Raw genomic sequence first — 27,924 nt, 5'->3', positions numbered from 1 at the left:
ACAATCCTGGGAGACAGGTACCATTATTATCTCCATTTTACAGGTGAGAAAATTGAGGCAGCACAGAGGCTAAGTGACTTGCCCAAGATCACAAAGCTATTGAGTGCCTCAGGCTGCATTTGAACTCAGGTCTCCTGACTCCAGGCCCAGGACTTTATCTACTGTGCCACCTTTCTTGCTTTATAAATGGGAAAACTGGGGAAGTTCTCTTTGCTTTTTAAAATTTTCCCAGTTTATCTTGTTTAGAGTTTTACTTTGCTCTTAAATGTATACATGCCATATCCTCCCCAGTAGAAATCCAATTATTTTCTAAATGAAAGTCCTAATAAATAAGATTGCCTACCTTTGGTACAGCTAGAGAAAGAGACTGAATGGTGGGAGAAGAAACAGCTGGTCCCCTCTGTTGAGAACGAGTTGTTTCCTATAATAAAGAGATACAAGTGTTTTTTCAATTTTTTCTTTAATTTCCCATATTAAATGGGGTTTATTTCTTTTAAAAATTCATTTATTTTACATTTACGGTTGTGATTTATTATTTTAACAAAAATCTTCAAAATGCTCAAAGCCTGTTCACTAATAATTAAAGGTACAAATAAAGCACATTATACACTTATTAAACAGCCCAAAAAGAGGTTCTATAAAACTGTCCATTAAGCAAAGCACCAAGGCTACTAAGAAGTACACTTAATGCCAGAATGTGCTTCTTTTCACGATGGGTAATATTTCCAAAGAAACACTAATATATTATTAACAACTATATTAATAATAATCACAATGATTACATTCTAGTGGAAGGTAAAAATTGGGTGAATCTCTTAGTAGACTAAAATCAGCAGACTTACTTCTTGCTGTTCTGTGTTTATGGAAACTGAAGTGGATGGTGAAACTTCTGGTTTGGGAATTTGTGTTTCTTGATCATTAGTTGAGCTACTCTGAAAAATAAAAAAAAATAGTAGGAATGATAATTAGAAAATTTTGAATTCTGTTTCCCAAATTATATATTGTTACATAATATGGGGTATTGAGGTCTCAAAACTGTATTTCTTTTAAAGTTCTAACTAACCTCTTTTTACTCCTCTCAGTAAGTATAGTACTAAAAGTTTGACTTTCTTAAATCAATTATAAACCCTTACCATGTTTATAAATTAGCATTTCATACTCTCTGAAACAATGTGACATGTTTATAAGTAATAAAAGATCATTGGACATGATGATGCATCTTGTTACTTTTTGTTACAGAAGAAGCAGAGGCTGCTGGCTCATTTGACTTTGGGAGTTCAGGGCTACCATAAGGCTAACGGATTTGACATCCATACTAAGTTAAGCACTGATGTGGTAAACTCCTCCGGAAGAGGTGAAATGATCAAAATCAGAAATAGAAGAGGTTATGTCTGTGTGAGTGAGCAATGGCTCAAATCTGTGAATTGAAGCTAGACATAATATAGGCAAATCTGGTCTCAAAAAACAAAACAAAGGAATAGAAAATATGAAGATTAAGTATTTTAAATATGCCAAGTTCTTTTTAGTCTCCTGTTCCAATAACCAAAAAAATGCAAAGTATCTGACCTTCATCATCTGATCTGCTTTATCATCCATATGGACATATTGAGGAGGATGATGCTGTAAGTATAAGCCTTTTCTTTAAGTATACTATATGCCTATGACTTCTTGTTATTTCTCTTAAGACAAACTAGCTTCATTTTTCAAGGCAGAAATTCTAGTTTTCTGAGAACCATATTGAAGGTACAGCCCAGAATTAAAAGCCAGAGAGCATGACAGACTCACTATGTTTGGGTACAATCAGATTATTATGAATATGATTACAAATTGCAGAGGAGGCATTTAATTTCTTAACCAATTTTTAAAAAAAAATCTCTAAATGAATTTAGCAAGATTAGTTGTAATTATATAAAGACCCCCAACCATTTAAAACTTATTATTTTAGTGAGTAATACTCACTAAAGTTAATATGTAATTACCAAAAACATTAACATTTTGTGAGAATAAGCGTTAAGAGTACAACTATGATTCAAAAACCCAGGCTGAAGTATCTACATAGCCAGACTCTGTGAAATACAAAAGGAATGTGGTGAATGGTGAAACTAATATGAACATGATTTTTATAATTGGTTAAGCCAAATTCAAATAAGAAGGTAGCCCATACAAGTAAAACAATTATACAGCTATAATTGTCTAGAAATCCAGAAGAGTATTTAAAAATGTTTAAAACTTTAAAAAAGAGATGCTAGATTGTTTGCTAATTAAAAAGCTAAAAAGGATGATTTCTGTATTATGAGACATGACAAATGAATTAGAGGATTTTATCTTCAGAAATCTATATCTACAAAGTAACCCAATTTTATTGTAAAGCTTTTTATGAAAACTTAATAAAAGTAGTTTTATTTAGCTGGTTAAAAGAAATTATGCAAATTAATATAGTGAACAAAATTCACTAGTTTAGTGATGTCATTTTAATTAAGATGAGAAACTGAGGAAAGCACAATCTATTAGCAGAAACTTTCCAAAAAACTAGCAGAGATGTGTGAATGAAGAAGAAATACAAATTTTGATTGTTGTAATAGTTGATAAAACGGATCATTTTCCACCACCACCTCCTCCCCCCCCCCCCCAAAAAAAAAAAAAAAAACCAACAACTTCCATCAAAGTTATTAGTAGCAAATTGAACAATCTTCAGGTTTTTGCAAATATTGCTGGCCAGCAAATTAGAAAAAACTTGCTTAAACTTCTGGGAATGTTTCAAATATAAAGCCTTTGTTTAAAAAAACAAAAAACAAAAAGTGAACTTTCTTTCTACTGAGTTCTTTGAACTAGATAAATAGAAAAAGAAAATATAAGATAGATCTATTCAAATATGAGGGGGAGGGGAGAAGTCTGAGTGCAATGAATTTGATTTGTATTCTATATATCATCTCCTTCTATCAGATTAAACGCTATACTGACAGAGACTAAATGTCTAATCTTGGTATCTATGCTTCAGGGTCTAGGATAGTGCTCTGGACAAAACAGGTATTGTTTATCCCAACTGATTTAGGAACATTCCATTCCTATACCTAATCTTTATCTCAAACTTCCAAGAAGATCCTGTGTTATCGATAATTCTTCCTCAAATTATTGTTCTTATGTTTATTATATTTATCAGGTATTGGATTGATTCTTTGTAGTAGAATATAAGTTCCTGGAAGACAGATCTATTTTTTATCTTTGTATCTTCAGTGTCTAACACAGTACTTTGAAACCTAAAATCATTTAATAAGTGTTTTTTGAATTAGACTAGACCAGAAGATCACTCAATGAAACTTACTACTTTAAAAATTTGTTAATCAGTCAATCAATAAACATTTATTAAGCAATTACTATGTGCCAGGCACACTGAGCCCTGGAGACATAAAGGCAAATACACAATCCTTGTCCTGAAGAGCTCACATTCTAATGGGAGAGATAACAAGCAAACAATTGTGCATAAACAATATGAGTGTACAGGGTCCAATTCTTTCTTTTCACTGGCAATTTTCACTATAATTTCTATTCATCTGTTTCCTGACTTCCCTGACTTCCTTCAACACTCAACTCAAATTCCACCTTCTGCAGGAAATACTCCTTTCTCTAAGCTGTGAGTTCCCTCCCTCGAGATTATTTTTTATTTTACACTTTACCCTATATATCATTTTACCTCTATATAAAATAGGCAGTGAAAAGGCAGATGGAAGATGCGTGTGATGTATGCGAAACCACTACACCAATGCCACTGGACCATATCACACAGAATTAAATAAAGTGTAAGACTAAGAAAAGACCTGTGTGTGTATGAGGAGAGGGAAAGATAGATCTGTACTTACAAAAATCACTTTGACAGCTAAGTAGAGGATGGACCACAGTAGGGTAGGAAGACCAACCAGAAACTTACTGTAAATAGAATAGGTAAGAGGTGATAAGGGCTTGAATAAGGGTCACAGTTAGTGTGAATGGAGGGAAGGCTACAAATAATGGAAGTGTGGTAAAGATAAGAATGACAAGACAATAAACTGGAAATGGGGGATGACTGTGGGTGAGAAGTCTAGATTAACATATAGGTTTTGAGACTGAGTGAGTGGAGGGATACCCTAGTTAGTAGGGGGAGTTTGGGAAGAAAGCAAGATTTGTGAAAGAAATTACAAGTACTGTTACTGGTAAGTGTAAGGTGTCAACAGGATATCCCATTCAAAATATCCAAAAAGCAGGTTGGTGATGTGAGACTGCAAGTCAGGAGAAAGAATATATTGATCTTGAGATCATGTAAAAGATAACTGAACTTATGGGAGCAAATAAGATCACTAAGTGAAGTATAAAAGAAGAAAAGAAAGATATAGACTTGAGATTCTTTGGTAGTGAGTTGAAGTAAAGATCCAGCAAAGAAGAGTCAAGAGTGGCCAGCCATGTGAGGAAAGAATCAGAAAAGGATATCATGATAATTTGAGAGATTTAATATGTTCTCTATTAATTTGGGAGAAAAGTTGTTTTTCTTCCAGTTCTCATTAATATACAATGTCAACAAACTGTTGACAAGACATTTGAAAAGCTTAATTGCTGGCAATTCTCTTCTCTGTTCCTCTATCAAAGGAATGAAAAATCCATGCAATTCACTAAGTAGTAAGGTTTACAAAGACAGTAATAGTCATTGGTTACTCTATGTTTCACAATTAGCTGGAGTTTTTTTTCAGGGACATGGATAGGAAAGAACTACTATCATTTGGAAAAATTTAAATGAAAGGGATTTGGAAAGCAAAGTGACCACATATGTAACCAGAATGATATTAAGCATTAAAAAGTTGGTTAAAGAACCCCCCAGTAATGAGATTCATTTCCACCACTAACTCTCTGGGATTGTTCATGGCTTCTTATTTTTAAGAGTCCATTGATAGTTTGAGATAAAAATGGACTGAAACAATGGACCACACTACATATCCATTTGGAATTTACAACATATAAAGTGAGGAAGCATGATTCATGTCAGCATTTAACAGATGCTTCCTCTTAAGTTATGCAATTCATTAACCCTGGAAAGCTTGTTCTGAATTGCTTGTATTACAAATAAATTTACTGAAAAATGTGTCTGGAGGGAAGGAAGGTATCTCAATGAAAAACTCATAATCTTTCAAAAGCAATAAGGTCTAGCTGGAATTTATTTTCTTTCTTTCCCTCTCTATCTCAATCTTAATTATGTCACTACCCACAAATCAATGAAATCTAATTGTGTGATCATGTGGAAAGAGAGTTGTTTTCTGGATCTCAGAAAGTCAGCACAGTGTAGAACACATATAGTCAGTTGGTATTTTAAAAATGTTATTTGAATAAATAAAAATGACATAATAGCTCAGTAAGGCAGAACACTACTAGCCAGGAAGCATAAAGCCAGGTTCATAGGCAGCCAGTAAATCTCTGAGACAAGTAAGAATTATTTGAATCTGCTACTGCTTATCTTGGGAGAGTTCATCCCTGGAATGATTTTAACCATTTCGAAGGGCAAATTTATAAATATACTATCATAAGTCAATTCCAACTCAAAATTCACTTATGATGCTTAATCAGATATTCATTAACTATGTTTATTCCATGGATAAGTTTTGGGTATTTGATAATATGATTTCAACTTGTTAAAAAATTAATAACCCCCATATTTCTGCAATCAAATTATTTGGCTTATAAACTTACTCTAAATGTCAGATCATGAGCAAGAGGTGAAGTGTTAAAATACTCAAAAATTGATTCTTGAAAATCCGGAAGCTTGAGGCCTGAAAGGAAAAAGCAATTAATAAATTTAAAGTTAAGATAAAACAAAATTATTTGAAAGCAATTTATTAGAAACTCAAGTCATAATTTACCTGTATCTGCCTTAAATTTCTCTTCCATTTTTTTCCTCAAATTCTCCATTTCTTCTAATAATTCTCTATTTTTTGCTTCAGATTCCTTTAGTTTACTAAAATGTTAAATGTAATTGGATTTAGTATTATGGAAAAAAGATATTTTATATTTTATGATGAGATTTAGTTGATGGATCAGTAGACTTAGAATCATGGTATACTGCTAATTAATATCTACACAATAAACATGCTTTAAAATTACAAACATTTACACAGAACTTATATTAGATTCATTACAATTTTCCAAGCTATTTATTACTATGAAACTTTGTCATAATCATTTTAGTATTTTAGCATTATTAGTCTCATGTTTTTTCATCGGAGAAAAAGATAATGCACACCCAAATTGAGAAATTTACTGGCAAGATTATGACTCAGTAATTCCAAGTTAATTCTTAGCTTCTAATACCAAGGCATGCTATATCAATTTAAAGTAAACATTAAGGCTTAATGGGAACAAGTGGCAGACTTAATCAAAGAAGCAACTTCATCCCTTTTCCAAAAAGTAGAGCTCTGACCATCACAGAAGAGTTCCATTTCCTTTAGGGATTTGTAGTAGAAATTTGTGGAAGACACAGAAATATCTTTTTTTTCTCTCCCTGTCAAGATTTCAAATATCAGCCTACACATAAGAAACAATTACCCAAAAAGCAGCTGGCATTTGGCTTCAAGACAGAGGAGGAAATCAGTTACTATCTTTTGTTATGGAAATTGCTTTGGGAAACAAACTAGAAGAATCCCCCTTTGCATCAGGTGAAGAAAAACAATTTTCTGAAAAATTTTTCTAATCAGTGGCTGGTAAGAACATTTTGGATTAAAAATGATGAGACTATAAATCAGCAACGCTCACCACCTGCAGAACGGTGCTGTATTAAGCCTTATGGAGATTCAAAATAAGCATGAAAGAAGGTCCTAGTCAAGACACTGTCACAAAACCTGAGGTATTTAGTTTGATTCATACCTGAACAAAAATTCCTTTTCTACTAATTAACAACTGGTCATCCAATCTTCGCATGATAATTATCCAGTCAGTAAGCACCGATTAAGCAACCACTATATGGCAGGCATTGAAGCTAAGGGCTGGGAATAAAAAGTGAGGCAATAGAGAGTTCCCTGCTCTAAGTACCTAGGTGGTGCTTGCTCACAATCCAATTAGGTAATCCATTCATGCCTGGCAAATTGGTCATAATAATCTTTGTTAAAAAAATACATTCTAGAACAATAATAATCTCATCACCATAATGAGAATTTCTACAAATTCATAAAAGAAAGTTTCATAATTATTTAAATTTCTGAATGGACCAGTAACTTTAAGTCTGTATTTTTAGTTTTATAGCAAAAGGAAAATTATAAACAAATAAAATAAAAGGTATAAAGAATCTAGACATAAAAAAAATGGGAATGGTGTGGATTTCCTAGGATGATTTGTGGATAACTTCATAGAAAATTATCACAGAAAAATGTGTGATTTTGCTGCACAAGTGAAGAAAACTTACCATTTTCAAAGTAACAAATTACTTTTTAAAAATGTCAAGAATATATAAGGTCATTAAATTGAAATAGAATGCATAAAAACAGAGAAATCATTGTTAATTATTAGTACCTTTCAAAGGCTAGATTTGTTTCTTTGACTTTCCTTAACTCTTCCTGAATGAGCTGTTTGGCACGTATCTCTGCATCAAGAGCAGACTGCAACTCCAGGCGGGCAGACATATCTAATTTTTGACTACGACGTACTTTCCAAAGTGGATCCTGCAGAATTAAATAAATGTTAATATTAACTAAAAAAGAAGTTTTTTATTAATAACATTAATTATGATTTATATATTTAACATTATATATTTCAATATTCAAAGGAAGTCTTTATTTTAAATCTTAATTAAATACACAAATGTTTAGAGAAAATTCCTTGGCCTTCATGGAAACACAAGATAATTCATTAATAATATGGATAAAATACTGGGCTTATATCCCAAAGAGATATTAAAGAAGGGAAGGGACCTGTATGTGCAAAAATGTTAGTGGCAGCTCTTTTTGCAGTGGCTAGAAACTGGAAATTGAATGGCTGAGAAAATTATGGTATATGAATGTTATGGAATATTATTGTTCTGTAAGAAATGACTAGCAGGATGAATACAGAGAAGCTTGGAGAGACTTACATGAACTGATACTAAGTGAGCAGAATCAGGAGATCATTATACACTTCAACAATAATACTATATATATGAGGATCAATTCTGATGGACGTGGCTCTCTTCAACAATGAAATGAACCAAATCAGTTCCAATTGATCAGTAATGAACAGAGCCAGCTACACCCAGTGAAAAAACACTGGGAAATGAGTGTGAGCCACAACATAGTATTTACACTCTTTATGTTATTGTTTGCTTGCATTTTTGTTTTTCTTTCCAGGTTATTTTTACCTTCTTTCTAAATTTGATTTTTCTTGTGTAGCAAGACAACTGTATAAATATGTACACATATATTGTACTTAACATATACTTTAACATATTTAATATGTATGAACTACCTGCCATCTAGAGGAAGGGGTAGAGGGAAGAATGGGAACAGTTGGAATAGAAGTTTCTGCAAGGGTCTATGTTGAAAAATTACCCATGCATATGTTTTGTCAATAAAAAGCTATAATTAAAAAATGAGAGAGAGAATATGGGTAAAAACAATAGCTAACATTTATATAGAACTTTAAGGTTTGCAAAGAACTTAACAAATATTATTTTACCCTCATAATAAAAAGGGGGAGTAGTGTTATTGTTATGTCTTTATCTTTCAAATGCTAAAAAATTACATTCAAATGATCCATATTACTTTGCAAAATGGCTGGATTGTTTCACAGTTCCATCAACAGTGCATTAAAAATATCTGTTTCCCCCCCAATTTATCAATTTCCTTTCTTGTCAACTTAGCTAATCTGATGAATATGAAGTGATAGAGTAGTTTTGATCTGGATTTCTTTTTTTTTTAATTTTAATTTTTTTACTATAGCTTTTTATTTACAAGATATATGCATGGGTAATTTTTCAGCATTGACCTTGCAAAACTTTCTTTTCCAATTTTTCTCCTCCTTGGAGGGAGGGGAAAAATCAGAACAGAAGTGAGTGCAAGGGATAATGTTGTAAAAAAATTACCCTGGCATGGATTCTGTCAATATAAAGTTATTATAAAATAAAATATTAAAAAAAAAAAAACCTTTTCCCCTCCTTCCCCCTACCCCACCCCTTCCCTAGATGGTAGGTAGACCCACACATGTTAAAAATGTTAAAGTATATCTTAAATACAATATATGTATAAATATCTATACAGTTGTTTTGCTGTACAAAAAAAATCGGACTTAGACATAAGGTAAAAATAACCTGAGAAGGAAATCAAAAATGCAAGTGGGCAAAAACAGAAGGAGTGAAAATGCTATATTGTGATTCATACTCATTTCCCACAGTTCTTTTGCTGGGTGTAGCTGGTTCTCTTCATTACTGAATAAATGGAACTGATTTGGTTCATTTCATTGTTGAAGACAGCCATGTCCATCAGAATTTGATCTGCATTTCTTTTAATTATTAGTGACATATTTTCATGTGGCTATGGATTTCTTCCTTTGAAAACTGCCTTTAACAGGCAAACTAAAAAAAAAAAAAAAAGAGAGAAAAAAATTAAACAATTCTGGAGAATGGTCAGGAAAGGCTTCATAGAGGAAATAAGAATTTCAGCTGATTTTTAAAAGAAGAATAAAGTTCAAAAGTAAAGTTTAACTTTGTCAGAATGAGTAAAAGTGCAGCTAGTGCTGGAATTAATAATAGCTAGAATTTAAATCACATTTTAAAAATATAGTCAGTTCTGATATAATATTTGTTTTGAAAATACTAATTTGATATATTGGGGGACATTTTGAGCATAGCTCAAATTTTGAATTTGCTTATGATTCATTTCTTTCAAAAGAAACAACAAATAAGAATGAAGAAAACTATATGATGTCACAATAATTCACAAGCTGCAATCTTTCTGGTGTCCAAATCCACAAGCCAACTTCAAATCAAGATAAAATGCCATATTTATGGTCTATCTTCTGAGGCATAAGGAGCTGTAGTCAAAGGAGGGGTATTCTGCACTTCTCTGACTCTGGGCTCCCATCCCAGGGCCCAAGCCCACTTCTGTCATGGCCTTTGTTGCTCTTCCCTGTTAGGGTTTATTTTATTTGCTCCAAACTCTGCTGCTAACCCCAGACTCCTAGGAACAGGAGCACAAGAAGACTGCAGTATTTACATATATATTAAACATTTAACATGTATAAAACTGTGCTAACAATTTTATCATTTTTGGATGTGTCATTTATAAAGTTTTTGAACACTGTGTTGCCAATCTCATTTTATCCATGAACCCTGTGGTTTTTATTATGCAATTGTGCTTTCTGAGAACTCATGAGTTCTAACAAAAACCACTACTCATTTTAAACTCACAAGTTCTCAAGGAAGTATATGCTGTTATGATTCCCATTTTAATGATGTAAAAATTATGGCAGAAAGAGGTTCATTTATTTTGTCCAGAATGATAGAGCTTATAATTGCCTGAAGCTGTATTTCTAGATCCGGAGTTCTAGCCATGTCACCTAGTTGTCTCAAATGCAAAGGAACACAATTTTACAATAATAAACTAATAGCTCACCAGTGTCCTTGATCCTAAACTAGAGCTTCTCAGCGATTCAAGTTCCTCTGTCATCTTGGAAGCTAAAGCTTGAAGATATCCACGGGCATCCTTTTCATCACTTACCCTGGAAATCATATAGCAAAGATTTAATTATTTTATAATAGCATATACATCACTAATACTGTCATTCAAACAATTGTTTAAAAGAAAAAATATTTGCTCCCTTTAATATTTGGAACAAAAATAACCTAAATTTTTATATTTGTACTAACTTAGCCAAAACTATTAACAGCAAGTGAATAAAACAACAAATGTTGATTGATTAACATAGCAGAAATTTCTAAGAAACTTGCAAGGATTCACAGTCCTCCATTACTCATTCCTATATACAAAATATCAGATATATGTCAACACTATTTTTCATACAGGAAAGTCAAATAAGAGGACTAGAATATTAAAAGTAATTTTATTGAAGAGTATAATTTAAATAGGGGCAATTAGGTGGCACAGTAGATGGAGTGTTAGGAAGCTTCACCATCTTGAGTTGAAATATGGCCTCACACACTTACTAGCTAAATGACCCTTAGCAAGTCACTTCACTCTATCTGCCTCAGCTACTCATCTACAAAATGAGCTGGAGAAGAAAATAGCAAACCATTCTAGTATCTTTGTCAAAAGGGGGAACAAAGAGTCAGACATTATTGATACAATTTAAATAAACAGCTGAACAGAAAATATGATTTGGCATTAAAAAAAATTTAAGCTCATGGTATTAAGAAAGATGAAATAAACTAAATGTACTCTTTAATTATTTTTGTTAATATATATCCTGACTTTCTTTACTGATTTATTATCTAACATAGAATCTTCTTCTCTACCCTAACTCCTGCTATCAATCTCAAAGCTTTGGACAGGTCAACTTCCTTCTCTATTCCTATTGCACAATCATGTTCACACATAAGCTCATAGATTTCTTAGCACTTCTAAGGCTCTGAAATTTGAAATTCCATATCTTTTTAGCTCTCTTCATCATTTATGTTAATCTATTGTATGTCTTCAACATGACCTCTGACCCCTTAAATCCAGTCGTCCTTGAATTTATGACCATCCACTTTAATGATTCACTGGTCACAACAATGAACATACAGAATCTTTTTTTCACTGCTCTAGAGCCTAAACACAGTTCCACTTCCAATACTTATAGCACCTTCCTACTTCACTAAGCAGATATCCTAAAGGATATCTGAGGATTCCTGATTCTTTAGCATTCTTCCAAGGTCTATCCTGAAGTACCTTTCTTTTCTTTCTCTATACCCTCTCCAAAGAAAAATCTTTTTCACTACAATGGATTCAATGATGATTCCTATATAGATGATTCCCAAATCTAGAATTTCAGCTTTAACTTCTTTTCTAAGTTCCACATTCCTATCTCTAAAATAAGCACAATTACCTGACTACCCTAAGTGGTACAGTAGAAAGAATACAGGATCTAGAATCAAAGACCTGAGTTTAAATTTGGCTTCAAACACTAATCATATCTCTGTCTCAGTTTTCCTCAACTGTAAAATGTAATGCAATAGCACTTACAAGGCTATTGTAAAGATTAAATAATATAAAATTTGTAAAGCATTTAGCACAGTAATTGGTATATAGTAGGTGCTATATAAATGCTTATTCTCTTCTCTACCTGCAATCAATACCTTAAACTCAAAAGATGGGATCATGTCAGAGAAATGCAAATTAAGACAACTCTGAGATACCATTACACACCTGTCAGATTGGCTAAGATGACAGGAAAAAATAATGATGAATGCTGGAGGGGATGCAGGAAAACTGGGGGACTGATGCATTGCTGGTGGAGTTGTGAACGAATCCAACCATTCTGGAGAGTAATCTGGAATTATGCCCCAAAAGTTATCACACTGTGTATACCCTTTGATCCAGCAGTGCTACTACTGGGCTTATATCCCAAAGAGATATGAAAGAAGGGAAAGGGACCTGTATGTGCCAAAATGTTTGTGGTAGCCTTGTTTGTAGTGGCTAGAAGCTGGAAAATGAATGGATGCCCATCAATTGGAGAATGGCTGGGTAAATTGTGGTATATGAATGTTATGGAATATTAAGAAAGAACTAGTAGGATGAATACAGAGAGGATTGGAGAGACTTACATGAACTGATGCTAAGTGAAATGAGCAGAACTAAGAAATCATATACTTCAACAACGATACTGTATGAGGATGTATTCTGATGGAAGTGAATTTCTTTGACAAAGAGATCTAACTCAGTTCCAACTGATCAATGATGGGCAGAAGCAGCTACACCCAAAGAAAGAATACTGGGAAATGAAGGTAAACTGTTTGCATTTTTGTTTTTCTTCCCAGGTTATTTCTATCTTCTGAATCCAATTCTCCCTGTACAACAAGAGAACTGTTCGGTTCTGCACACATATATTGTATCTAGGATATATTGCGACATATTTAACATATACAGGACTGCTTGCCCTCTCGGGGAGGGGGTGGAGAGAGGGAGGGGAAAAATCGGAACAGAAGTGAGTGCAAGGGATAATGTAAAAAATTACCCTGGCATGGATTCTGTCAATAAAAAGTTATTTAAAAATAAAATTAAATTTTAAAAAATGGGATCATGGAACTTATGTTTTCACTCAAATTTTCAGTTCCTTCTAACTTTATTATTTCAGTGGGCCTGGTCATTCATCTCATCTTTCTCAAATATGAAACTTTTGTGGAATTCTTTACCCTTCTGTCTTCTAATGTCATATCTAGTTCATTGACAAAAACTGTTGTTTTTACACTTGTAATATTTTTCCCATCTATTCCTGCCTCACTAATTTGACTTTCTAGGACAAGGCCCTTCTTACTACCTATTTAGATTATCATAAATTCCAAAAGGATTTTTCTATTATCACTCTCAACAAATTAAAACATCTTTCATACGACTGCCTGACTAACCACTGATAACTAATCATATCAAAATACTCCTCGAAACCATTCACTGGGTTGCACATCACCTAAGGGATAAAACTTGCATTCTTTTGAATTACATTTAAGAATTTAAAAAATACTATTTTACCTGTCTATCTTTCCCTTTATGGTTCCTACAAACTAGAACTCCCCTCTGTCTACAGAATTCCAATCTAATCCAATAAGTATTTATTAAAAAACTACTATATATAGCATTCTATTAGCCACTTGGCAGACCACAAACAAAAAACAAAATGAAAAATTCCCATGCAAAGTCAGACTCAGATACCTTTCTATAAAGATTCGTTTCCTAATATTCCCAGTTAATAATGATCTTTTTATTCACAGACTTAATATAGCACTCAAGTCCATATTTCCCTTTATGCACCTATAATAAGTGCTTTCTATGTATAAGAAGGACAACAGCCTTGAAGTCAGGAAAATCTGAGTTCATTTCCTACTCTTTCATATCTTGATGTCCCCATAAACAAAGTAATCAAAGCTTCAATCCTTATACCTATATACTAGGCACTGATGACACAAAAACAAATGAAATATTCTCTGTACTTCCCACATGTGCAAAAATGTTGGTAGCAGTTCTTTTTGTAGTGACAAGGAACTGGATATTGAGTGGATGCCCATAAACTGGGGATTGGCTGAATCAGTTATGGTATATGAATGTAATGGAATATTAGTGTTTTATTAGAAATGATCAGCAGGCTGAAAAGAAAAAAATGTCTGTAAAGACTTACATGAACTGATGCCGAATGAAGTGAGTGGAACTAGAAAGACATTGTACACAGTAACAGCAAAATTATGTGATGATCAACTATGATAGACTCAGTTCTTCTCAGCAAAGCAGTGATCTAAGACAATTCTAATAGACTTAGAATAAGAAATGCCATCTACATCCAGAGGGAGAACCATAGAGACTGAATGAGGATTGAAGCATACTATTTTCACTTTTTTCTCTTTCTTATGGTTTTTCCCTTTTGTTCTGATTTATTTTTCACATGATAAATATGGAAACATGTTTAAAATATCTATACATGTATAACATTTATCAGATTGTTTGCTATGCTGGGGAGGGTGGAGATAAATGAGGGAGGAAGAAAAATTTGGGAACTAAAATCTTACAAAAATTAATGTTGAAAACTAACTTTATATGCAATTGGATAAATAAAATACTACTGAAAGGAAAAGAGAAAAAAGCAAAAATTTAAAAAAATAAAAAATAAAATTCTTCAAAAGCGACAATATGTACACACAAAAAAGTATGCAAAAATAAATAAAAGGTAATTTTGATGAAAAGCAGCTGAATCAAAAATTTTCATATAGAAAGTAGAGCTCAAGCTGACAGGAATTAGGAAATCTAAAAGAGGAAAGTAAAAAGGGACTGTATTCCAAATATATAGGGAAGTAAATCAGAGGCACAGACTTTGGAGAAACAGTATTATTTATGAGCAACATGCAAATCCAATTTGTACTACAAGATAAGCCTGGAAAAATGGGTTGGTTCAATGTCTTTTCTTTTCTTTCTTTTTCTTTCTTTTTTTAACTTAATATGTGTGGTTATTCTCTTTTTTGTTTTTAAGCTTTTTATTTTCAAAATATATGCATAGTTTTCAACATTCATCTTTGTAAAACTTTATGTTTCAGTTTTTTTCTCCTTCCCTTCCCCCATCTTCTCTTCTAAACCACAAATAATCCAATAAGTTTAACATGTACAATTCTTCTATACAGAAAAATCAGAACAAAAATGAAAGAAAACAAAATGCAAGCAAATAACCAAAATAGTGAAAATACTATGTTGTGATCCACATTCAGTGCCCCCAAGTCCTCTTTCTGGGTGCAAATGTCTCTTTCCATAACAAGATCATTGGAACTGGCCTGAATCACCTCACTATGAAAAGAGCCATATCCATCAGAATGGATCCATGTCTTTAAAATGCTAGAATCTCTTATTCTAGGAGGGCAGGGATAAATGTCTTTTCTAAGCTTTCTAAGTCATCTACAATTTAGCATATTGCTTTGCACAAAGTAGGCATTTTAGTAGATCTTTCCTGAATTAAACCCTTTAGGAAAGGTTGTACAAGTATTATTCTCCCTATTTTTCAAAGAAGAAAAGCCAAGCACTAAGAGATGAAATAACTTGCCTATTGCTTTTATTCACTTCTCAGCTTTGTTCCTGACTTTATGGACTTCAAAACCATGCCTAAATTGCTGTTTTATTCTGGAATTTTCCCCCCCAGTACCTGAGCTCTCTTCACCTTAAAATATCCAACTACCTGTGGTCTTCTCAACCTGGAAATTCCCCGAGTCTTTTCTTTTTCCCAAAAATGAATTCCTCTGGGACCTCGAGGCAAGGGCCAAGTCAGCAGCCAGCCTTCATTTCCCTCCAGGCTTTGTTCTTGATTATATAAAATTAAAAATCTTCAATCCTTCCCCCTTTTCCCCACCTTTTGTTTTCCTTTTATATATTGTTTCCCCCCAATTAGAATGCAAACTCTATGAGGAAACACTGTCTATTTTTTCCTTCCATTTGTAGGGCTTAGCACCTAGCATATAGTTAAGAATATTTATTTTCTTCCCTCCCTCCACTGTCACATTGCTAGTAAGGGTTGAAGATGAGACTGAAACCTAGAACTGAGTCCCAAGTCCACTGCACATGTTCATCAAGATAATTTTGATTATTTTGCACATTGTTTAGATCTCTAGGGAATTTTAAATTCGCACATACCACTGAATAATTTCTGCAATCTGAGCTTCCCAATGAGCAACTGAATCCTTCTTAGCTGCCAAATCTTGAAGTTCATCTTCTAGTTGCCTGTTTTGAGCTGTTAGTTTATCCACAAATGCACAAAGCTGAAATGAAATCATTTTTACTATAAAATTAATGAAACTGATCTTATTCAAGAACAGGCTTAGTATTAATAATATGGCTTTTTCTGCAACAATTTAACTAATATTTCAAATAATTCTTTCCTTAATTTTCATTATTAAAATTTCCCAAATTAATGACAAACCATGTTTATTTTCTAATTCAAGGTTAAATGTTTTGAGTTATATGAATTCTTTTTAAGTTAAACCAAAACAGTTCCTCATAATTTGAAAATGAACCCTTTAAAAGGCTAAATCAAATGCTCACTTAATTCCAAAAATTAGTACCATTAAAATAACAAACTTCAAAGATATCAGCAAAAGATTAAAGCATTCATGAAAAGTAAACATTATAAATTTTTAATTACCCTTTCAGTTTCAGTTGTTAATTTCTTGTTTTCTTCAAACAGCATTGCTCTTTCTCGCTCATATTTATCCTTTACTGTTCCTACTGCTTCTTCCATCTCATTATGTCTAAGAAGTCAATAGAAGGGAAAACATGAAAAAGCTTAAAATTTAATATGAGTCAATATTTTTCAGGATCAGCAGAGTATATTTTAGGCGCATTTCTTAAATGAACATAGAAATTTACCTTTTCCAGGATGCCCATCAATTGGAGAATGGTTGAGTAAATTGTGGTATATGAATGTTATGGAATATTATTGTTCTGTAAGGAATGACCAGCAGCATGAATACAGAGAGGACTGGCTACATGAACTGATGCTTAGTGAAATGAGCAGAACCAGGAGATCATTATATATCTCAACAACGATACTGTTTGAGGATGTATTCTGATGGAAGTGGATCTCTTCGATAAAGAGAGCTTTAATTGATCAAAGATAGACAGAAGCAGCTACACCCAAAGAAAGAACACTGGGAAATGAATATAAATTGCTTGCATTTTTGTTTTTCTTCCCGGGTTATTTATACCTTCTGAATTCAATTCTCCCTGTGCAACAAGAAAACCATTTGGTTCTGCACACATATGTTGTATCTAGGATATACTGTAACCTATTCAAATGTAAAGGACTGCTTGCCATCTGGGGGAGGGGAAAAATCGGAACAGAAGTGAATGCAAGGGATAATGCTGTAAAAAATTACCCTGGCATGGGTTCTATCAATAAAAAGTTATAAAAGAAAAAAAAAGAAAAAAAAAAGAAATTTACCTTTCCCGTTTTGACTTTTCCAATTTATCTTTTAACATCAAGATCTCTTTCTGCAGTGCTAACTGATGACTTTCTGAATCATGCACTTCCTTTTTCACATTTTTTACTTCTAGGACATGGGAGGCCTCTCGTCTGACCAGTTCCTCTTCATAAAACAAAACTTTCTTCTCAAGTTCAGATTTTATTTTAGAAATTTCCTGCTGATGTTCTAAAGTAACACTTGATCCACGGACTCCTTGCTTTATCTGGAGACAATAGTTAAAATTTCAAAAAATACCAAAAAAACTATATGATGTAGAAAGTTATACATTAAGTGATACATGGTTTCAAGGTCCACTTCTGATACTTACTAGCTATGGAAACACATAAATCTCAAACTCCTTTTCTTTTGTGAGGCTCTCTTTGCAAAATGGTGATAATACCTGAAGTACCTATATTGTTTCCTTCACCATTTTCTAGTCAGTTCCACTTTGCCATTCCCCAAATTCATTTATAGTTTTAGCATTTTCCAAATCAAAAGATTCCTCTCTGGCTGCTATTCTCCTAAGTGTATTTTCTTCTTCATCAGAATATTAATTTCCTTACGGACAGGGACTGTCTTGCTTTAGATAATTATATCTCTGATGCTTAGTTTAATGCTAAGCACAAATTAAGTACTTAAATGGTTTTCCATTTATTCAAATGAGATATTGTATACCTTTCTTAAAGCATGATATAAATATCAATTTAAGTATCAGTGCTCAAGCAAAAATGTATAAAGATGCTCCCTGCACCCCTCTCTCTCCAAAGAAAATCTTTCTTATTTTAATGGAATACAAGGCACTATTAGTTCTGTACTGTCATATGACTACTGCAATCCTGAGCTATCATACTACAGCATAAGCTCTAAATTGTTTTTCCAAGTACCTTTTCACTGAACTATCCTTATCTTCTCATGTGGTCCTCCAGTGGCATACAACTAGGAGCCAATTCATACTTCAGGTATGGTATTATATTAAATGACCTATGGCAGGGGTCCTCAAATTTTTTAAATAGGGGGCCAGTTCACTGTCCCTCAGCTGTTGGAGGCCCAGACTATAGTAAAAACAAAAACTTTGTCTTGTGGGCCTTTAAATAAAGAAACTTAAGGGTAAAATTTGTGGCTATGTACTTATTTTTCTTGAATGTAAAATTAAAATGGCTCTTAAAGATATCTTTCCACTTGGCTTAAGTGCCACACTTTCACCAACTAAACTACTTAGTATACATACTCTAATTGCCAATCACTTCTTCCTAGCCCTCCTCCAAAACAGTGATCAGGCTAGCAGCTGCTCTTTATCTCCTAAGGGCTGAGTAGGATAACACTGCATTAGTTTAAACTTAATACAGTTTAATATAAAGTAAGTTTAAATGTTCTGATAGCAAATTAAAAGAACAATTATAAAATGTAATTTTACATAAAAATAAATTTTGATATTAAAAGAAAAAATGTGAATTTAAAGGATAAAAGGGAAATTTGGTGAAGGTAAGGACTATGTCTTATGTTTCTTCATATGTCCCAAAACATCTATCTACTACAATTCCTTGTAAATCTCTGCAAAGTGTACTAATATGCCCCTAATGTTTATGCAATCTACAACAGCAGATCCAGCTACTTATTTTATCCTGTTCTTATTTCTATTTAAAAATAATCGCTATTGGAGCAGCTAGGTGGCACAGTGGATAGAGGACCAGCCCTGAAGTCAAGAGAATCTGAGTTCAAATCTGGTCTCAGACACTTAACCCCAATTGCCTCAGAAAAAACAAAACAAAACAAAACACAATCACTATTACCTTAAGTGCCTCCAGTTCACCTTCCACTTGCTTAGAGAAGCTCTCACTATGTTCACGAAGCTTGCGTTCTTTTGATGCTTCTGCAATTGCATCTTCAAGCCGAGATTCCAGCTAGCAAAGGAAAAAGTTGTTTGATATTTATTAAAAAGTTATGCTTACAACACCAATTCATTCTCTCTCCAAAGAGAAACTAAAGACACTAACTACCTCTTACCACAGCCAAAGACTGAAAAATATATTTTGTGGCCTACAAAGAAAGGCATATCTGAAGTTAAACAAAGATTCTAATTTAAATCAATGACTTACACTTGACGATTTTATGGAAAAATGATAGTTATACTTAAATATGTATAACATGTATAAATATGTAAAAAGTGTATAACAATTTAACATAACTTTGAACCTTAAGACTTATCTTAACTCATAAATAAGCACCAATTATTATCTTCATATTTATAACAATGCAGATTATGTATAGTAATCAAATGGCAAGAACATAAATTTATTAATTCTTGTTTTCTCCATCTTTTTTTAATACAACTTTGGAATACTTTACTGATAAGTAAGTACTTTTGTTATATATTAAAGTATGTTCTACTTTAAAAAATTTCTAAAGGCGCTTATATAATTTAAAATTTTCAAAAAGTACTTATTTGCCAGTAAAGTATATAAAAAATTATTTCTCTTTCTCTGGATCTTAATTTCTTAAACTGAGCAACAGTGTGGTACATGGAAAGAACACTGAACTTGGAATCCAAAGAGGTGGGTTTGAATTCTGCTTCTGTAACAAACTAGGAAACACAGAATTGGTCAGATCACCTCTCTATTTTCTCATTAAAGGGGCTGGGCTAGATTCTAAATTCTTTTTAAGTTGAACTTTCTGGGACTCTGTAAAAGCTATGAAGTTGAAATAAACTCCAAAGTCCTCTCCTAATTCTAACCTCGGATTCCATAACTTTTTAAAATTAGTATATAGGAAACTCTTGCAATAAAGAGCTTCAAAATGAAAAATAGGAGATGAAAGGTACAGCATGCATGTGTATATGATACATGTATATGTATATATGTAACACATACATGCATTTTTACTTTGGCAAATCATGATGTTTGGCTTCAAGTAAAATTTAAGTTATTATTTAAAAACTATACATTACTTAAAAAAAAAAAAGAATGTTTTGAGAATATACTGATTTATCAAGACTGATTAAAGACAATATATTATATTTAAACATATGCCATGCTACCTCTTTTCTGGACTTCTCAGATTTACGGATTTCTTGTCTCATTGAATCAATTTTCTGCATGATCACTTCCACCTCTTCTTCTTTGTCACGAAGCTGTCGAGATATCTTCTGTTTTTGTGACCGAAGATCTGCCATCCGCTCATTAAGCTCTGAAAACTCCTGCATAGCCAGCTTTCTCTGTTGATGGGCATCTTTAAGTTCTTTGGTCTGAGATTTTAATCTTTCTGACGCTTCAACCAATTGCTAAAAACACAAGAATATAAAAATTTCTTTTACCAAATCTCTGTAAATTGCAGAAAGATAACAATCTGGCCCCTCCTCTTCATTCTTACTACCAGCCTACCTCAAGTCTTCAACATTTCTCAATAAGAATCCTGTAATAGCTTCCCATACTGACCCTGTGTTCCAATCTCTTCTTTTTTCCAATGCGCCCTTCACTAAACTACTCGATTGATATTTCTAAAACACATCTCTGAACTGGTTACAAAGCTGCTTTTTGTTTGGAAAGCTGCAGTACTTCCTAATGCCTCTAGGATCAAATACAAATTCCTATGTGTGACATAAATCCCTTCTCTATCTTGATCCAGCTCATCTTTTCAGGCTTATTACAAATTACTCCTTTTTATGCATGTGACAATCTAGTCAAACAGGTTACCTGCTGTTCTGAACATATATTTTAACTCTTGTCCCTTTGGTTTTGTACAGGGAATTCCTGCTAATGTTTCTGGAATACTCACTTTTACCTTTTAGAATTCCTAGACTCTTTTTAAAGGTCATCTCAAGTGTCACTTTGATGCTTCACAGCTAGTGATGCCTCTTCTCCTAAATTACCTTGTACTTATATTGTATATATTTATGCATGTATATGTTGTATTCCACAATGGAATAAAAATTTCTGGAGTACAAAAACTGTTTTATTGTCTTTATACTTCTATGTATCTAGTACAATGCCTAGCACATGTTAGTCACTCAATAAATACTTGATTGATAAGGAAACAAGTCACAAGACCAGCATGACTAGGAAGGTCATAAGGAAATAAGAGGGATGAAGGTCAATGAAATGTCATACACATTAAACTTTTAAGTGAATAAAAATGCAAAATTCATATAATATATGAACATTATTTCAAAATTAATTTGTTTAGAATTTTATGGGTGAAAAATATACATTTTCTATCCTTCAAAGGGAAAAAAAAGATGGATAATTTTTCTTTTTGATAAGAAGCTTCATCCATTAAAACATCTATAAAAGTTTACCAACGCATTCATCATTTATCATATTATGGAATAATTTAAAATTGATGGCATAATTAGACAATCATCTATAGCAACAGTGTCAAGCTTAAATAGAAATAGATTCTTATAGCCCATATATTAACTTAGAAAACCACAAATTAATATTATTTATACTGTATTGTACTTTTATATCTTTTGTTAAACATTTCCCAATTACATTCTAATATGGTTTTTTCTGCAGGAGCTTTGGTTAAGGCCTAAGGATCAAGAGTTTGACACATCTGATCTATAATACCTATCATGTGGGAAACAACAGAATAATGTAGTTGAAGTAACAAACAACCTTGGCAGATAACTTCTTGTATAAGCTTTTTTTTTTTTTTTTTGACAAATTTCTAAGAATAGGTAAAGGCAGAGTCAGGCTTCATGTAGCAAATATGGACAAAACTAAGTGGTAGCTCTGCATAAACCTGAAGTTCCAACATAGCCATAGGAGAAACCTTGAATGAGAGAGGACATTTTATTCTTCCCTACTAAAACTTAAAAATGAAGCCTAACAAGCAGTCACAGTATATTACTTTAAAAGAATTCTTGAGCTATATACAGAGACAGCTTGGTATACGAAAGACACATCTGCCTCAGACATATGCTATGTGACCTAAGAGAGTCACTTAATCTCTATGAGCCTTGATCAACTCTGGAGAATTTAATTAGAAGGAAATAGGTTGTCTTCACACTGGTGGAAAAAAGTTCTAAGTCTAGAATTCCCCAAATTGATGAAAGCACAAATCCTTTATATATCCACATATCAGGTTTATTTGACTGGCTAAGATTTATGGATTTCCTGTCATTATTACAAAATAAATTTTTTTGTGATAGCATAATTGAACTCAAACACAGAGCTGCTTCTTTAGGTGAGCAGCTATGCTGAGAATAACTTGAAAGTAATGTTCAAATATTTTATAGATTATGATGGAAAACTTTTTTTTTTAAATTTCTGAAGAACATGTCATTAAGTAAATGCAAATCAATCACTTTCCAAATGGATTTAGAATGGGTTTGTGCCTCCTCCATTGAGAGCATGAATTCTGGCTACCTTTTGCATATCCTCCTTTTCTTGACGTAGCACACGCAATTGCTTTTCTAAGGCCTTCAGTCTGTGAGTGGAATCTTCATGCTCCTGGCGAAGTGTCACTGCATCCTCAAGTCGTCGCTCTAGCCTATTTGAATCTGGACAAAAGTTAAACTCAATTTTGTATTTCTTTATACAGATTGAATAATGTGTATGTACCCATTTTCTCTCTCTCTCTCTCTCTCTCTCTCTCTCTCTCTCACACACACACACACACACACACACACACACACACACAAGCGCGCATTCAAACAAGTTATAATAAATTTTGTAACCTTAATAGTTCCCTTTCTCCTATCATCTTTATTTTGACATACTCTTGACCTTAGTAGATCAAAATCTTGCACTTACACTAAGTTTTTAAAACTAGAAAGACTAGCATGTCAGTCATGTAAACTATGTGGAAATCTACAGATTCTTTCTGTTGCATCTAAACTGGCCTAATAAGTAAAGATGTTGAAAATAGCTGTTAGTGCATTAACCAAAGTATTTGATTAGTTCCTATTATCTATCCTAGGTTCAAAACAGGACAGGGGAGGTGGCAAGAAGCACAATGTGACAAAGGTTACTGAGGAAAAAAAACCAGTCTGGCAGAAAATTGATTTAGACCAACATTGTATGATCACAATAAATTTTAAATGGATAAGCAATCAAAAATAGAAAATGCTACACCATAAAAAATTAGGAGAGAACAGAAATCTATATCTTTTACTACTGTGATCAAAGGAAAAATTCAGATTTGAATAAACAGAAGAAATCATAAAAGACAAAATTTTTATTTTTAAGATTCTAAACAATTCTAAACAACTAAAAGAAAAAGGATTTATGGGAAAAAGAAAACAAAGAACTTTGTGCCATATAACTCTGGGAAAAGCCTGACATCTAAAATCTATAGATAAGTGACAAAATTTTATAAGCCAGCTAATCCAACACCTAAGAAATATGAGGTCAAAAATGTAGGAATATTTTTCAAAATAAATAATTCACAATTACTTTTTAAAAAACATAAATCACTAATAATTAGAGAAATGTAAATTAAAATCTCATCTCTAGCAAAATGATGAAGATTGTGAAAGATGGAAAAAAACCAATGATAAAAAGGCTATAGGAAGATAAACAAAATTATTTACTACTAGTAAAGCTATGAATTGGACCAAACATTCTAGGGGGGAAAAAATTGGAATTATGTACGAAAAATTACTAAACTGCTCTACTTTCAGATCCAACAATTTAGCTTCTTGTTTTATTTATACTGCAACAAAGTGATTACAAACCATCAATAATTTAAGTGGTTTCCTTACCAGCTGATACCAATTCCATTTTTTTCCAGGATACCAAGAAAAAAATGAAACCAGTACCAGCTGGTAAGGAATTTAAGTTTAGTGGGGCAAGACAACATGCAGGTATATATAAAATACATACAAAGTAACTGGATTAGGGGGTTAAAAGAAGAAGTAAAAAGACACTTGCATGTGAGAGATTGAAGAAAGGTCTGAGGGATAGTAACTGACTGCTATCTGAATAAGATCATACAATAGAATAAAGTAATAAATCTCAAAAGGAGAGGTGTCTGTAATGATGGAGAAATTCCTCCCAAGTGGAACTGATAGGCAAAAAGCATGATTACAAAATCCTGGCCCGGTGTGTCTAGTGAATGAATAAAGATTTTACATTTACAAGTAGAAAAAGAGGCCAGGAATTCAGTTATCATCACAAGGAAAGTAAGTTTCTTGTTACTGCAAGGAGATGGATGGAGGGTCAAAGAAAGAAGTCCAAAAGAAAGGACAATTTGTTTAAAAAAAAAAAAAAAAAAGAATATGCTTTTACAGATCACAAAGGGTAGAGTTTGAGTAAAGATTTGTTGGGGAGGGAGTGGGGGAAAGAGGCACAGAGTTGACACAAATATATATTTAGTAGGGACTGATAAACAATAGAAAAGAGAAATAGAAAAGGCTGGGTATTACAGATTTTTAACAGTGGATATTAATGGTTCTATCAGTACCTAGGATACTGTATCAGGAATTCTTAACCTAAAATCTCTGAATCGGTATGTTTTTTAAAAAATATTTTTATAACTATATCCTATATATTTTATTATATTCATTTAAAAGAATTATTATTCCAAGAAGGGGTCCATAAGCTTCTCTAGGCTGCCAAAGTGGTCCACAAAACAAAAAAGTTTAATATTTGTACAATTTAGTCACACTCTTTTCAGTAGCATTAGATCATAATATTATTCCTTAAGAAAAAGTGAGGGTGGGTGGGAGGGCAAAAGGCAAAGTACCTGCCCTAGTCAGGACAGTGCCCTAGTGTAATGACTGGTTAGAGTGAAATCCTATCTAGGGCTGGCCAGATTAAGAGAAGATTATAATGAGGTTTGAATCACTTACTCACAGGGGTAGTTGAAGGTAAGTCAAATTTTCTTTCCTAAGACTACAATGAATGGTATTTTATTACAACCAATGCTACTGGAGATAAGATTATTTTGATCTATTGTGCCACTCAATTTTAATACCACTCAAATTTAAATATTTGAGACTATTTTTTCATTTCATTGATTTTTTTGAGAATTTAGTATGCAATTTTTCTCAACCTGGACAGATTAACACTCCAACATAGACATTTAAGTGATATACATCAAAATCAAAACACATACCTGATATTTTATTCTTTAGCCGTTCAATTTCCTCATTTAACTTTTTGATTTCTTTATCTCTGTTTGAGTTTCCTGTAGAGCGAGCTGAAGTATGAAAGGACTGTACAGTTTGTGTGGATTCTTTTATAGAATGAAGATAAGAAAAAATATTAGAATGAACTTAAGTTTTGGCTAATTTGGAAATAATAAAATTTATTCTACTACAGACTACAAAGCATTTTCATAACTGACCTTGTAATTTTCTGCTCAATTCCAGCTTTTCTTGTTCTAACCTTCGTATTCTTCTTTCATATGCTTCAATTTGCAAGCTGTTCTCTAGATCCCGTTGCACATCCTCATCTTTGGTGATAGCATTAGTTTGCATTACACTTTTTAGAGAACCTCGATCAGAAAAACAGCTGTAAAAATTAAAGAGAAAAGATTTTTTAATTTAATACAAATTTTTTTTTATATTTTAAGAATTGCAAAATAAAAAAGATTTTTAAAAATACTTTTAAAGGGCTCTATTGTCTATGAAGGCAAAAAATATGATTGTTGTCACAGCTACTTTTAATTGTTGATTATCAGAAACTTAATAATGGGATGAAATGCAAGCAACTGGTCTAATTTCTTTGAATAGAACTTTAAGAATCTGGATACATATAAACAAATGAATTTCATTTGTATTAATTTAGAATCGCAAAATAAAGCTTTTTTTCCCCCTGAATTTAACCTGAAGAGAAAAAAATTTCATGACATTTACCACCTGGGTTAATAGTTTGAAATGCTAAATTTGATGTTAATTGCTCAGTAATAGGAATAAGCCTCTACTTATGTTGTTAGATAAACAAAGTTTAGAAAAGTCAAAGTAACTCAAGGACCTAATAGTCTATCAATCAGAATGATAAAATGAATACAAATAACTATAATCCTCTAATCTATTATAGTAAATTCAATTTAACAAACTTCTATTACGCTCTTATCACTTGCCCTTGCACTATACTAGACACTGGGGATGCAAAGACAAGAATAAAATAGTCCAGGCCTCCATGGAACTTACTGTCATTCTCCTGAAGGGAAAGGAGAATGCTGTTTGCAATATGTATATATAAGAAGATAACAATTTTGGGGTGATAAATCATTAGCTTTAGGGAGAGAGATGGGGCAGAGATTAGAGAAGGCATCACCAAAAATATGATACCTAAATCCAATCTTAAAGGAAGAAAAAAATTCTGGGAGCTAGAAAAGACTATATCTATGAGGATATACACTGGAAAATGTCTTGAATACAAGGTTGTTTCCATTTTATCTTAGAAATAATGTGAAGTCATTCAGGGTTTTTCACCGGCAAGTGGTCAGAACTATCCCTGAAAAAGATTATTTTGGCAATTATATGAAGAATGGATTAAAAAGGGTACAACAGTTTTAGGAGTTTGGGTAGTCCAGATAAAAAGGAATGAGGGAATGAATTAGATAGAGTAGTAGTCCCTGTGAAGGGATAGTGTAAGAAACAGATAAATGGAAGACTCAAGAAGGATTTAGTGCTTAAGGATTTGGTCTCTAGAATGAAAATTGTACCTTGAATAAAAACATTTGTTTAAAAAAAAAGGATGAGCTCCAGAGAGAAAGATAGTATGTTTCATGTTATATATGTTGAATTTGAGATTTCTAAAGAAGATCCAGAATATACACAGTACATAGATGATGATACAGAACAAGTTCAGAAGAAAGACTATGATTACACATATATATTTAGTTAACCATTTGTATAGAAATAATACTTCAACCTATGAGAGCATACGAAATTACCAACAAAGTAGAGAAAGAAGAAGGAATAGAAATAAGTCTGAGACACAATGATGCTAACACGAAAAAGATAAGCATCAAAAACACAAGAGAAATGAGGATAATCGATACTGTTATGGTTTCATAAAACTCAAGAATTATGAAGCTTAAGGAAAAAAACTACTTGATTTAGTAGTTAAGAGATCAGAGTAACCTTGGTGACAGCAATTTCAGTACAGCTCTAGAAAGCACCTACTGTGCAAAGTACTGGGAAAGTAAAGGCAGCCGAATTTTGAGTTGTGTTTTAGAAAACCAAAGGACACCATTATAGACATAGGAAACAACCTAAGTAATGACACAAAGATATAAAATATAAGTGTATGTTCAAGAGGTAAAGAGTTGTCCAATTTGGCTAGAGTGTAAAGTATATGGAAGAAAAAAGTAAGAGAACAGCAGAATATGGCAGGCACCAGGAAACA

General features: G+C 32.7%; 1 protein-coding gene across 2 annotated transcripts in view; it reads right to left on the bottom strand.

Annotated features, from left to right (window-relative positions):
• The window catches only part of CDC42BPB (CDC42 binding protein kinase beta), a 152,044-nt gene that overhangs the window by 35,381 nt on the left and 88,739 nt on the right, over nt 1-27,924 (bottom strand). For both annotated transcript variants that reach the window (XM_051978322.1, XM_051978321.1), the window contains exons 10-23: nt 25,913-26,079; nt 25,682-25,801; nt 22,990-23,123; nt 20,658-20,900; nt 19,414-19,524; nt 17,602-17,846; nt 16,804-16,909; nt 16,296-16,420; nt 10,593-10,698; nt 7,522-7,670; nt 5,880-5,974; nt 5,710-5,789; nt 843-932; nt 344-421 (exon numbers count right to left, since the gene is read on the bottom strand). In XM_051978322.1, coding sequence (XP_051834282.1) covers nt 344-421; nt 843-932; nt 5,710-5,789; nt 5,880-5,974; nt 7,522-7,670; nt 10,593-10,698; nt 16,296-16,420; nt 16,804-16,909; nt 17,602-17,846; nt 19,414-19,524; nt 20,658-20,900; nt 22,990-23,123; nt 25,682-25,801; nt 25,913-26,079 — 1,849 coding nt within the window. The remainder of the gene's footprint in view (nt 1-343; nt 422-842; nt 933-5,709; nt 5,790-5,879; nt 5,975-7,521; nt 7,671-10,592; nt 10,699-16,295; nt 16,421-16,803; nt 16,910-17,601; nt 17,847-19,413; nt 19,525-20,657; nt 20,901-22,989; nt 23,124-25,681; nt 25,802-25,912; nt 26,080-27,924) is intronic.

The sequence above is a fragment of the Antechinus flavipes genome, chromosome 2 (assembly GCF_016432865.1).
Source record: "Antechinus flavipes isolate AdamAnt ecotype Samford, QLD, Australia chromosome 2, AdamAnt_v2, whole genome shotgun sequence".
Classification (NCBI taxonomy): domain Eukaryota; kingdom Metazoa; phylum Chordata; class Mammalia; order Dasyuromorphia; family Dasyuridae; genus Antechinus; species Antechinus flavipes.
Note: the sequence above shows the minus strand (reverse complement) of the source record. Positions and strands in the feature narration are given on the sequence as shown.